Source organism: Falco punctatus (assembly GCF_963210335.1).
Source record: "Falco punctatus genome assembly, contig: scaffold_236, whole genome shotgun sequence".
Taxonomy (NCBI): Eukaryota; Metazoa; Chordata; class Aves; order Falconiformes; family Falconidae; genus Falco; species Falco punctatus.
Genome location: NW_027660227.1, coordinates 1 through 12,312, shown reverse-complemented (window position 1 = coordinate 12,312; position 12,312 = coordinate 1). Strand labels below are relative to the sequence as shown.

Here is a 12,312-nt window from a genome sequence, read left to right as displayed (position 1 = left end):
AAAAGGGACTGTTTGAACTGCTCAGGGCGGCAGTTGGTGGAGCGCAGACTCCCCTGCCGTCCAGCGCTGTCTTTGCTCATATTCTACTTGCTATAATTAATAAAATGTTAATTGGATTATGATCCGTTGTGGTCTCAATTTATAACAACGGGGGGGCTGCCGGGGTCTCCTGCGCCCAGCCTGCTGTGCTCCACAGGGGGCTGGGCGCTGGGTGCCCCATGGCGGGGCTGGGGGCTGTAATCCCCCGGTGCCTGGCCTGGGGCTGGCTCCTTGTGCTCCCGCTGGTGCCCGGGGGTCTCGAAAGGAGGGCTGGCGTTGCTCCTTGTTGGCGCCAATTAACAACAATTAAACACCAGGCCAGGGCGTTAAAGCCCCGCTTTGTGCCAGGGCACGTGCTGGGGGTGGCCGGGGGCACCGCAGCCGCTCTCAGCCCCTCGTGCGGGGGGTGCAGCGCTGGGGGCACCCCCAGCTCCGGGGGCCCGGCGGGGACTACACATCCCATCGTCCCGCGGGGGGGAGGGGCCGGGCCGGGCCGTGCCGTGCCGGGTGAGCCGCGGCCTTCCGGGGGCGGGTGTCCGGCGTGCTACCGGTGCGGGCTGGGGGGCTGCGGGCTCGGGGGGCTGGGGGTGAGGGGGCTGCGGGTTCGGGGGGCTGCGGGCTCGGGGTCTGGCGGGCGCTGGCGCGGGGCGCCGGGGTCAGGGGGCAGCGGGCGCCATGGCAACGGGATGCGCAGAGGCGGAGCCGGGGGGCGGTTGAGCGGTAAGTGGGGGGCTCCGCGCCTCCGGGCCGCGCACCCCTCGCCTCCAGCAGCGCTTTGCTTGTCCCAGGTCCCCGCGGGTGCCCCGGACCCAAGGGTGGGTGGGGGGGTTTCCCTCCCTCTGCCCCTGGCTGCTCCGCAGGCTCTGGGCTAAGCGGGACCCCCCGGGCTGTGCTGGGGTCGGGGGCGGCCGGAACCTTCACCCTCCCTGGTTCCCTGGGGGGGGGTGTGATGTCCCCCCCGGGCTGCAGGAGCACGAAGCCGGTTTGGGGAGCGGGGGGGGGGTGTTTTTCAGACTCAAATGGAGCCTTGTTGAGAGGGGCTCGGGGGGTGGGCGCGGCGCGGAGCCAGCCTGGCAGGCTGCAGCCCCCCGAGCCGGAGAGGGACATCTCTGTGGGAGAGGTGCCTCCGGCCGTGGTGGCACATCGGGGAACCCTCCTCTCCCTTCAGGCAGGAGGTTGGTGTGGATGTGACCAGTGGTGCCGGGTCCCCCTGCAACGTGGAAGAAGAATCCGTAAACGGACGCTGATGGTGAGCGTGGCCCTGCGGTGCGGGGCTGAGGCGGGGCTGGGAAATCCGGATCTGATGCTCTGGCAGCTCTGCCTGGAGGCAGAAGTGATCCCAAGGGCTGGAGGGTCCTGCCCAGCTGGCAGTCGGGAGGGGCTGTGCTCACCCGTGTCTCTGAAGTTGGAAATACCTTTGTAGTTCTGCATTTCACGTGTCATTTCCCAAACAGCACGGGCAGGAGGAGGGCCTCGCTGCTGTTTATGGGATGCTCTGGAGAAACCTGCCTCTGGCTTTAGTGTGTTTTGAGAAAGTCCAGGACAGACTTGCTTCATTTTCTAATGAGGGAATTTTTCTTTCTCCCCAGGCTACAAAACCCAAGAAAAGTTTAAGAGGTACGTACATATGCTGCAGGCTTTCCTTTTGCTGTCCGTAGGTGCTTCGATCTGCTGGGAATGCCTGGGGCGGGGGGGGGGGATGACACTCTCAGGTGGCAGTCCTGGCTACTGAAATGTTTCATGATCCTTGTCTGAAAGCTGCAGATGGTTGAGTGCATCATCATGTCGTTCCTGAACCAGAAATTTTCACCTGCCTCTCACATCAAGCGGATTTGTTTATTGAGGTCCCACATTCCTTTCTTGTGGGCTTTCCCAAATTCAGGGGAGAATATAAGCATTTGTTTCAGTTCTTCCCATCACCTTATCCCTGTTTGGAGGGATACTGTTTGGAGGCCTCTTGCAGCCCCTGATACTGAAGCAGTGCTTTTGGGGTTGCCCAGGGACTCGAGATCCTGCGGGGTGAGAGCTCACAGGTTAAGTGCTGCTTGTGGCCAGTGACTAACTGAATACAAAGCAGCTGGTTCATTTGATAAAGATACCCCATTTCTGGCTAAGTGAAGCTAAATTTTTTATCCACAAAATACTGATCAGGTCCTGGCAGTTCTCTCTAGACTGACAAGGAAGGCCTGACACTGATGATGCTTAAGACCAAAACTTTATTCTAGCAGATTTCCAAAGAGCAAGCCATACTGAAACTGGGAGCTTTCCTATGCCTGCTTGGTGAGCTCACCTGCCTCAACAGCTTAATTTGTCTCATTTCAGGCTCCATCGATGATGTGCTTGGTGACCTCCTGGGCTATGATGGTAAAACGAACCTTCTTCTCAGCTGAAAGGGCAGCGTCCTTCTATTCTTACTCCCCTCCTGGGAGCAGGAGGTGCTGGTGCAACAGCCATTGATCTGCAAGGGGGCTCCAGCTGTGAGGAGGGGATGGAGCAGGGAGCAGGGCTTCTCGGAGTCAGAGGCCATTGAATAGGCTGGACATCAGCTTTTGGGGAGGCAAAGTGAAGTTCACCTCTGATTAAAAGCCTCTGTGGCCCCGGGGTAGACAGCAGATCCCCCTTTGGAGTGCCTAGGTCAGGAATATGCCCGTGTCCATCATCCTCATCTCTCCCTGTCTTGTTTCCAGATGAAACCTCTGTTAAATCTGCCAAAGCTTCCCAGCCGGCTGTGGGCAGCAGTAGGAGAGCCCAGGACACTGGCTTGCAGGCCAGAAAGAAGTGAGTGCCTTTCAGACACAGCCTCTCCTGTGAGAGATCTCACTTGAAGATCTCTTTGTCCTCCCCAAATCCTTCTGATCTGCCCCATCCTTGGCTTTTCCACCTCCCTCCCTGCCCCAACAGTGATTGCCTGGGAAGGCGAGTTATCTTCTGCGATGCCTTTGGGAACTGGGAGCCCAGAGCCCGAAGCTTTCCAGCAAGAGTTGGGTGTCCCCCAGCCTTGTACATCTTCTGTAAATCTGCTTTGTAACAGTTGCTTAAATAGAGCAGTCCCAGCACTGCCGTCCTTTATCCCAGTGCTATTTTAGCCTCATTTTCTGCGTTGTACGATGCGGCTGGTGTGGCAGCCCTGTGTGGTCTCCTCTGCCTCCCGCTGCCTGGCCTGGCTTGGCTGTCCCTGGACACACTGGCTGAGCTCACGTGTGGTGCTGCTAACCCCCGGGCTTGTGTCATAGGTCCATTTTAGAAGATGATTTCTTCGACAGACTCCCTGCGAAGGACATAAATTCTGCAGAGGTGAGTCCAAGGTTCAGGAAAGAGCCTGGGAGTCCCGAGGGCTGGGGCTGAGCCGGGCCAAGGTTGCGGCGGTATCACCCCGGCCAGGTCAGCAGTGGCGTGCCAGCGATGAGCTGTGATGTCTGGCTGAAGAGGTAACCCCTCTCCAGCATCCCAGTGGGGTGGGGAAGACAGGACAGGGCGGGGGTGGTGGTGGAAGAAGGGCTTCCTGGTGCCTTGGGTGAGATGGAGCAAAGCTGGGGGGCACGTGCTGCTGCAGCCCAGCCTTCCTGCGTGCACTTTGGGTAAAGTGTTGTAGGAAGGACCTTCACCCAGAGCAACGGCCTTGGGTTTTCCTGATGCTTCTCCTAGAGGCAGCAGGATCTCAGCAAAGGAATTGGGGCACAGGGGGTTTCCAGAGAGGAGGACACCAGGAGGAGTTGGGCATGTATTCTTCTATCTCATAAAACGGATATCAAGGGATATGGGGTAAGGGGTGAGGAGTTTCCAAAAATCTCTTCCCCTCTGATGTCTCCCCTCCCTGGCATGCAGGGATCCAGTGTCTCCGACACAGACCCACAAGCTGTGCTGCAGACCCTGAAGGCAAGTCCTTAAATCCCCTCCATCTCCATCCATCCCCTCCATCTCCATCCATCCCCTCCATCTCCATCCATCCCCTCCATCTCCATCCATCCCCTCCATCTCCATCCATCCCCTCCATCTCCATCCATCCCCTCCATCTCCGCCCCAGCGCGCTGCCATGGCCTCCAGCACCAGCCTCCGAAGGGAGAAGCAGCTCTCACCCTGCTCCCCATCCTTGTCCTCTTGCTTTCCAGGATATGGACGACATGGAAGCTGATCTCCTGGGAATCCCGAAACCCAGTTCTGGGCCAGGGAAGGCAACTGTGAAAGGTCCTGGGAAATGTGACTTCTTGGGAGGAGGAGTAAAAAACACAGGGAAGCTGGTAGCTCCTGAGGAAGGTAAAAAGGAGATTCTGCTATTCTTTTCACACCCTGATTGTAAACGAGCAGGGATATTTTCCTATCCTTATCTGGGATACGGAGCAAAAAGTGGATTTGTTCCCTAAAATGCTTTTCCTGGTTGCTTTTTGCAGGAGTGTTATTCTGGCCATGTGTTATCCCTTAGGAGATCCCTGGACGTCACTCACACCAGCAGCCACTGCCACCTCCCACCAAACACCACTCGGCTGTTCCCTGGGGCGGTGCAAAGTGTTTCTGGTGGGGAGCCCCCTGCTCTGGGGGCAAGGAGAGCCAGAGGAGCTGCATTTCAGATCTGCCAGCCCCTAAAGTGCCCTGATCTTCCCCTGGCCCTTTTCTCCTCTGCTTGCAAGGAGACCCCTCCGGAGAGATGTGCACCTGGCAGGGCTGTGGGGGGGTCTGTCCATCACAGCGGGTGCTTTTAGGGGGCTGCCACCCAAAAAGCGACCCTTAGCTAGGGTGGGACCGGGGCATTTCTGCAGTACCTTGTCTCTGAGAGCCGTGGCCTCTCTTTCTAGGAGAGAAAGTGCCTGCGATGGAAAAGAAGGCGCTCTCATCCCCTGCCGCTCCCCGACACAACAAGAAATTTAACTTTGAAGGTGGGATCTCACTTCACGCGGCTGCGGGGGGGCACTGGGGGCTCTGCCCGTGCTCTTTGCCTCCTCGGTTAGCTGGAGGCTTGACTGGTTAATAAGATACGGAGTCCTTCACCCCTATGATGCTAGTGCAAATGTAATCCTTCAGAGGTGACCAAAGGGAAAAAAACCTCTGCATTCGAGGCCCTCCCCAGGACAGGACTGGGGGGTGATTCCTGGGGGCATTTGCATTTTTATATGTGCTTTGGTTTTTAATGATTGTAACACTTGGGAGCCCCTGTGTCAGGGGGGATTCTGTCCAGCTTCTGAACAGGGGAGTGGTTTCCTGGCACAGCTGAAATCTGGTTCTCAAAGCCTGTGCTTTAACAAAGATCAGGATCTGTTAAAATCTGTTAAAAAAAAAACAAAACAAAACAAAAACCCTAATGGGCTTTAGGTGATTTAGGTGGCCTTTCTCCCCTTTTTCTTTGCCTAAGCTGTGTTCAGGCATTAAAGCACCCAAATTTTTGAGTTATTTTCTTCCGGGAGGATGAAAACGTGGAAAAACTGAACGGAAATCTAAGTCTTTGAGTGTTTGAAGTTCAGGGAGACTCAAGGGTATCCCAGGTCCCTGCAGGACCCGCGCTCATGGCTTTGGGCAGATACACTCTGCTGTCCCCACGTGCACGTTGTGGGGAACAGTGGCTGGCGTAGTGCAGAGCTCTTCTTCTAAATAACGTTGCGTTTGTTTGTTTGTTTTGTTATTCTCTTTTCCTGTACCTGCTGGGTAATTCCCAGATTTAGATGATCCTTTGGCAGGACTTTTGTCTGATGAGGAGCAGGATGCTCCCAAGAAACCAGCTCCAACAGGCGCTAAAAGCAGCTCTGAGGAAAAACCAGAACAGAGCAAAGAGAAAGGTAAGTGGGGTTGCTCAGTGCATCCTCTTTGTATTACATAAATCAGCAGCATGGATTAGTCTGTGTGAGATCCAAAATGATTACATTGAAAGCCACCTAGTCCTACCTCTTATTAGCCAGTAACGTAATTTATAGAGCAGCTTGGTAACGGGGTTAATTGTGCCACAGCTCACCAAGTGCTTGATACTTGCAGTGCGCCGCAGATTATGGAGCTGAGCTTTCCTTTCCAGGAATGGAGGCTCTGATCTTACCTTTGACCTCATCCAGCCCGTTCTGCACGCATTGCCAAATGAGAACAAATTTTCTGGGTCAGGATTTGCGTGTCTGAGAGCAGCACCAGTCCGTGCCACACCACAACTGGGGCACCTCTGGGTGGGATCCAGCTGTGGCTGTGTTACAGGCACTTGTCCCTCTTGTTCCTGCAGCAGGGATGCTAATGGGTCTGAGGGTCCCCTAAAATCACCTTTCACCCTGATAAATCTACTCTGGATGCAAGTAGCAGCTGGTGGGTTAGGGCAAGGTCTAAGGTGTGTTGGTAGAGAGGGACTTTAGGCAAAAGGGGACAGGAATTATCTGACTGGAAACTTTCAAAGCTAAAGAAGCTCCTGGCGTTATCCAGAGCTGGAAACCCCAGTGTCAGTGGCACCCAGCAGTGTCCCAGCAGTGGATGCATGGCTGCAGACCAGGCAGTAGTGCATTGCCGCTCTGTTACTTGCTGTGAGATCTGTTCGCTGATCTTAAAAATTACTTTTTAAATGGTCCTGAGAGATAAGAGCAGGCAGGGATGCTTTGATCTCCTGTTTAAAAAAAAAAAAAGCCCTGATCAAACCTTTACCATGTGTGATCCCATCCACAGAGCCACCTCCACCCCAGACGCCCCTGCACACTGTGGCCCCGGTCCAGAGGAGGGCTGAGCTCACTTTTGAAGATACTGATGACGACCTGATGCATGCGCTGGGACTTGGCAGTGGCTCAAAAGGAGCTGAGAAGCAGGGAAAGAAGGCAGAAAAGTAAGGGCAATGAAGAGGCAGTGAGAGTAAAGCAGGGGATGGCTTGTGCGTTGGGATGGTGCCAGCATGCTGTGGGGGGGGGGTGCTGGAGCTTCTGCCTGTGGGTCCCAGAAAGGGGCAAGAGCAGCCTCGTTTCACAGAGAAGAGCCAGAGCACCCTGGCAAGGCTGTGTGACAAGAAACAGCCCTGCCTCCCAGGGAAACCTATCTGCCACTGTGTCACCAACAGAGAGGTGCTCCGGCCAGCCCGCTCCAAGCTGGATGAGTTGCTGGGACAAAATTCTGTGGCCAAAATCCTGGAACAGCCAGGCACAGGAGAGCGCAGAGAGTTCAAACTGGATAAGAAGTACCAAAAGCAGCCAGGTGAGCGTGGCCAGGGATGCTGGGAAGGTCTGCAGAGGTGATGGCGTTGGCTTGGGAGGGCGAGATTGATTTCTAATGTCCTTGAAGGGGAAATACCCTTTCTGTAGTGGTCAGCAGGGTGGCTAATGGGCTCCCAGTCAGCTCTGGGGCAAAGGTGACTGATGCAAAAGTGTTGTACCCTGCCTTCGAGGCAGCCTGGGGGCATTTGCACAGCAGCTGTAACTCAGTTGCCTTTGGACATGGACTGATTCTCAGCAAAGCAACTTTTCCCAGCCACGTGGAGGAGACACGTTGCTTGCAGGTTTCCAGGGAAGATGTTTCCAGCTGTGTCTTCCCAGAGGCAGCAATCGCAGTGGGAATTGCAGGGGAGGAGGAGGAGGGCTGGTGTCTTTGCAAACAGCCGCTCCTCTAGGCGCTGACTCAAAGCTGCTTGTCTGAACAGAGAAGGAAGACGGCTGGGACAAGGAGGATTTTGTCTTTGGAGCGTACCAGCCGACGGTGGCCTCCATGCCCAAGGGCCAGCCGGCGAGGAGGCAGCCTGTGAGGTATTGTGCTCTGCGTGTGGAGCTCCAGCCAGCAGCCACGCTGCCCCCGCGGCAGAGCGGGCAGGGTCCCCGGGCAGGGTCCCCGGGGTCCTCTCACAGGCACGTATGTGACTGCTTCTCCTTGCAGCAGGTTTCCAGCCGAGAACAGCAGCGAACCAAAACCAGAACCCCGCTCCAAATCTCCTCCTTCAGCCAGGCACAGCCCTGTGCGGAGCAGCCGGACTCGAGGTGACTGGCTGGGCTTGAAAGATGAGGATTTTATGGATGCGAAGCCAACATCTGCAGCAAAAGCCAATCCTGCAGTGAGCTACCCCAGCCCTGGCACAGCCCAGCAGCCCGGCCCCACCAGCCAGCTCCCGGCTGCAGAGGCAGCGCTGGCTAAACCTGACCCGCTGGAGGAAGACAACTGGCTGAGCGCTGCCTTGTCTCGCAAGAAAGCCCAAGCACAGGCGAAGGCTCAGGAGCAAAGTGCCAAGCCCTTGGAGTCCCCGGAAGGAGGGCTGGATCCCCACGCTCCTGTCAGGTAAAAGCACAGCTGGTGGCCACAGGGCTCCCATCATGCAGCTGCTCCAACAGGACGTCTCAGAAATCCTCTGCTCGGATTTAAGAAATCCATTTTAAGTGCTCTCTTGCCTCGGGTTGGGTTAATAACGCAGAGGTTTCTCCCACTGGTGCAGCCTGCAGGGCCATTGCACCTCTGGGCTCTCCTTCTAGTCATGGCTGAGATTGCACGTGCTGCCCCAGGTCCTGTGGGATTGTCCTGGATCAGCATACCCCCACGAGCTCCACGCATGCTCCTCATTCCTGCCTTCTTTCCCCTTCGTTCCTCCTAGTTCCAGGAAAACCACCTCCTCCAGCTGAGTTGGCACAGACAGGTTCAGGCTTGTGCCATTGGGATGGGACTCAGAAGTGAATTGCAGAGAAGCAGCCGCGTGTGTCGTGGGCAGGGGCATGTTGCCCAGGGGAAGGGGGTGGATGCAGCAAGGAGGAACTGGTGTTCCTCCAGAGATGGAGGTTCTGAGGTGTCTTTGCTCCCTCTGAAGCCAACAGGTTGAATCCTGCCGCAGCTGAGTGGGATAGGTTTTCACCTGCAAGGCAGGAACTGGTGTTGAGGGAAAGGATCTTGTCTTTCCTTGCCTCCTGGGCTCTCCCCCATGGGATGTTTTTTGCTTGCAGCCAGCCAGCCAGCCCCACAGGAGCACCGCAGCAGGCAGCTGTCCCGCAGGACCAGGCAGCGAGTGCAGATGGCTCCAGGTGAGGCCTCCTTCACCTTTCAGACACCTCCACAAGGGAGAATTCCTGTGGGAAGCGGCTGCATGTGTAGGTGGGGGAGCGGGGAGGGCTGGTAGCCAGCCGTGACCACTTTGGTCTGGGACCTGTGTAACCGGGAAGGAAGGCAGCGCTGAAGGATCGTCGGGCCCTTGCCTGTTCGATCGCAGTGCGACAGCCAAGCTTTAAACTTGCAAAAATGCCAAGCGGGATAATGTCTGCGTGCCTCTCCCTGCGCTGTGACACTGCTGTGCGTCACTTGTGTCTCTGTGCCCACGCAGGCAGCCGGTCCCCTGGCTCAGCACCACGAAACAAGCCTCGGTTCAACCATCGGATCCTGCGAAGGGGCATCCCTCCAGAAATGCCGGTGCCTTGGGTGCGTTTCCTGTGGTTGTACGGTTCGGGCAGCAGAGATTTGTACAGTTTGGTATGCGGAGAAGGGTCTCCCTGCCCTGAAAAAAAACCAAAACCAACCCCCCCAAAAAAGGCAGGAACCACAGCACTTCCCTTGGCCACATGAATGCTGCCCAGGCTTTGACCAGCCATTGTCGGAGCAGGTTGCTGAGCTGCAGGATCCCACCATCCCCATGTCTGCTGGTGTGCTGGGGCACACTGAGCTCCGCAGTGCTGCCTTTGGGGTTTCGGAAGGCTGTGAGGGACTCGCTTTGCCGGAGCAATGGGTGTGCATAAGTTCACGCTGCCCCATCTGTCTTCCCTTTGCTGCCCCCACACTTGTCCCACCAGTGCTATGTGCTGGAAAGACCCCCTTCTGCTCTGGGCTGTGGCTGTGCGCCGGTTCAGAGGCCGCTGAAAGTGGCTTAGGGGACCCAGTCTCCTCCCTAGGTGATGGAGATGGAGGAGGAGCTGTGCTTTGTCCCTTGATTTACTCTGCAGAGCAGAGTCCCACCGTTGTGTGTGGAGTGGGGATGCAGACACGGACAAGCCTGTCTGACCCTCTGCCCTCATTGCCAGCTCCCAGAGCGGAGCGCGACCCTCATCGCTGTGCCCAGGAGACCCAGGCCCTCATCCTGCTGGGAGGGGATGGTTCCCATTGCTATATTCAAATCATGGACTTGTCCAATTTTCAGCCTCTACAGGCTCATTCCCAGGAAAGCAGGAGGCACCAGGCCCTGCCCCGCTCACTCAGGTAGGTGTGCTGGGTCCGTGCCCCGAGCGGTGCAGGATCAGGGCAGCGATCGCGAGCCCTCCGCTGCCGACTCGCCGCCATCCCGCTCTGTCCGTGCTCCCTCGGCCTGAGGAAGGATGTGCCCCACTTTGCATCTCTGGGAAGCCGTGTCCATGGAGGCAAAGAGTTTGGAGCTCCCCGAGGTGCCACAAGTTGCGTTTATCAGGCCAAAGCATGGGTGCTATGGATGCTTTGTAAATCATGTGTGTTTATAGCCCTGCATGGCCTGAGCAGCATTTACACAGTTCCCCAGGCATATATACATATTATATTAACTAGACAACAGAGGCTCCAGGTGATAAAGGACTTTTTCTTCAGTTGATTTTCCCCAGTATAGTGTTGAAGATGCTCTGAGATTATTTCTAGACAACTGAAGGAGAATTGAAGCCTTTCACAGAGAAGGCAGCTCTTGCTTGGTCTTTGAAGCCTCTCCTTCTCATCCAGCTGGGCTCCTCGCCCTGCCCTGGTGGTGGGACACATGTTGTCTCCCAGAGGGCTTGTGGTCTCAGCCTTGATTCTGCCCCCAGAGAAGGAAGAGCGCAGCATGCTTGTGTCTGGGGTGGGGGCTGCCGAGTGTCACCTGGGGAGAAGGGACCCACGCCAGCATGGGGATTGGGCTGGGGAGGGGGTGGGGGTGGTACTGCAGTAGGCTGGAGATGGATCGCCGTTTCCAGGCTAGGAGGAGATGTTCTCCCCAGGGCTTTACCTCCCTGAGAGCATCCCTGTGTCTCCGCAGGTTCCTGCACCCAGGGCACATGTCCAGGCTGCCCCGCAGCTGCAGGTAAGGCAGGTGCCTTCTTTTGGAGGCTGATGGCCGCACCACAAAGCCACTGATCCTGAAGGGCCTCGATCTTCTCTCTCCATCCTTGTAGGCAGAGTTCTCAGCCCCGGGCTTGCAGCATGAGACGAGGCAGGGGGCTCCCGCAGCCCAGCTCCATGAGGATGCATCAGGCTGCCAGGCAGCGCTGCTGAGCGCCCAGGCCCGTGTGGCAGAGCTGGAGAGCCAGGTGAGCCCCATTGCCTGCTGAATGGGGGACCACGGGTGACCCAGAGGGAGGAGAAGGAGCCATATCCTGTCCCAATAGCATCAGGGTGACAGGGGAGAGAGGTGAAACCTCCCTGTCCAGAGACGCCTATGGCCACCAAGTGCTGCTGTGGGAGTTCTGTCCCCAGGGCAGCACAAGGACTTTCTCTCCGGGTGCCTGGCAGGTCCGAATGCTGGAGCTGGAGCGGACACAGCACAAACTGTTGCTGGAAAATCTCCAGCAGCGGCACCAGGAGGAACTGAATCTCCTTGAAAGCACCCACAGGTACCAGCCTCTCACCTGTGCTTCCCTCCTCGCCTACAGCTCTGTCTCTCCTGGGGTGGGAGTGCTGGGATGCTTCCCAAATCCGCCCCTGGGGCAGGTGGGCGCAGAGCCATGTCGATGTGGACGTGGTGGGGGCAGAGAGCAGCCCCACAGGTGAGCCAACATGGGAGTCCACTCTCATCACCACTGTCCCCTGGGTGACAAGGAGGAGGGGCTGGTCCCATTGCCAGCGCACCCCCAACCAGGCAGCACAGTGGGCAGTAGCAGGAGGGTTCAAGGCTCAGGTCTGCGTGTTTCGCCATGCACACAGCAACACTGATCTGCTCGCAAACCCCTGTGTGCGCTCTGCGGGGGGGGGGGGGGGGGAGTGCTGGGTATTGCTGTGGAAGCAACACTTCTTCCTGGCTGTGACCTCTCGGGGCAGGAACCAGGTGAAGGTGGTGGAGGACACCTACGGGCAGCGGGAGGAGAGGCTGCGGCTGGAGAAGGAGCAGCTGATGGCTCAGCTCCTGCTGCAGAGCCAGGATGCGGAGCGGGCACGGGCAGAGCTGCTGGCGCAGCACCAGCAGCGCCTGGCCACGCTGGAGCAGCAGAACAAGCTGGAGATGGAGCGTCTGCAAGAGCTGCAGAGGTGAGAGTGGCACGAGTGGCACACACGTGTGGCTGGTACCCACAGTCTCAGCGAAGGAACCAGGGAGTGGTTTGGGGACATGGTGAAAGGAGAAACCAGACTCCAGAAGCACTGGGTTGTGGGCAGCTTGGTGCCTTTTGGAACGGGGATTTGCTTTGTAGGTGGACACAGGGAGATCTGACTGGAGACGTGGTT

At 57.2% G+C, this 12,312-nt stretch overlaps 1 protein-coding gene across 1 annotated transcript; it reads left to right on the top strand.

The window, feature by feature from the left end:
• Positions 1–658: 658 nt before the first annotated feature.
• Positions 659–11,639, top strand: LOC308057513 (fas-binding factor 1 homolog; the record flags this gene model as incomplete). The annotated part of the gene is made up of 20 exons (XM_080411594.1): positions 659–759; positions 1,208–1,288; positions 1,629–1,656; positions 2,362–2,474; positions 2,727–2,817; positions 3,273–3,333; positions 3,865–4,293; positions 4,830–4,910; positions 5,685–5,804; positions 6,661–6,814; positions 7,043–7,176; positions 7,619–7,721; positions 7,849–8,244; positions 8,898–8,975; positions 9,272–9,366; positions 10,079–10,137; positions 10,913–10,957; positions 11,049–11,183; positions 11,386–11,486; positions 11,584–11,639. Coding segments are annotated over exons 7-20 (1,699 nt in total), but the record flags the coding sequence as incomplete, so codon positions are not given.
• Between the last annotated feature and the right edge of the window lie 673 nt (positions 11,640–12,312).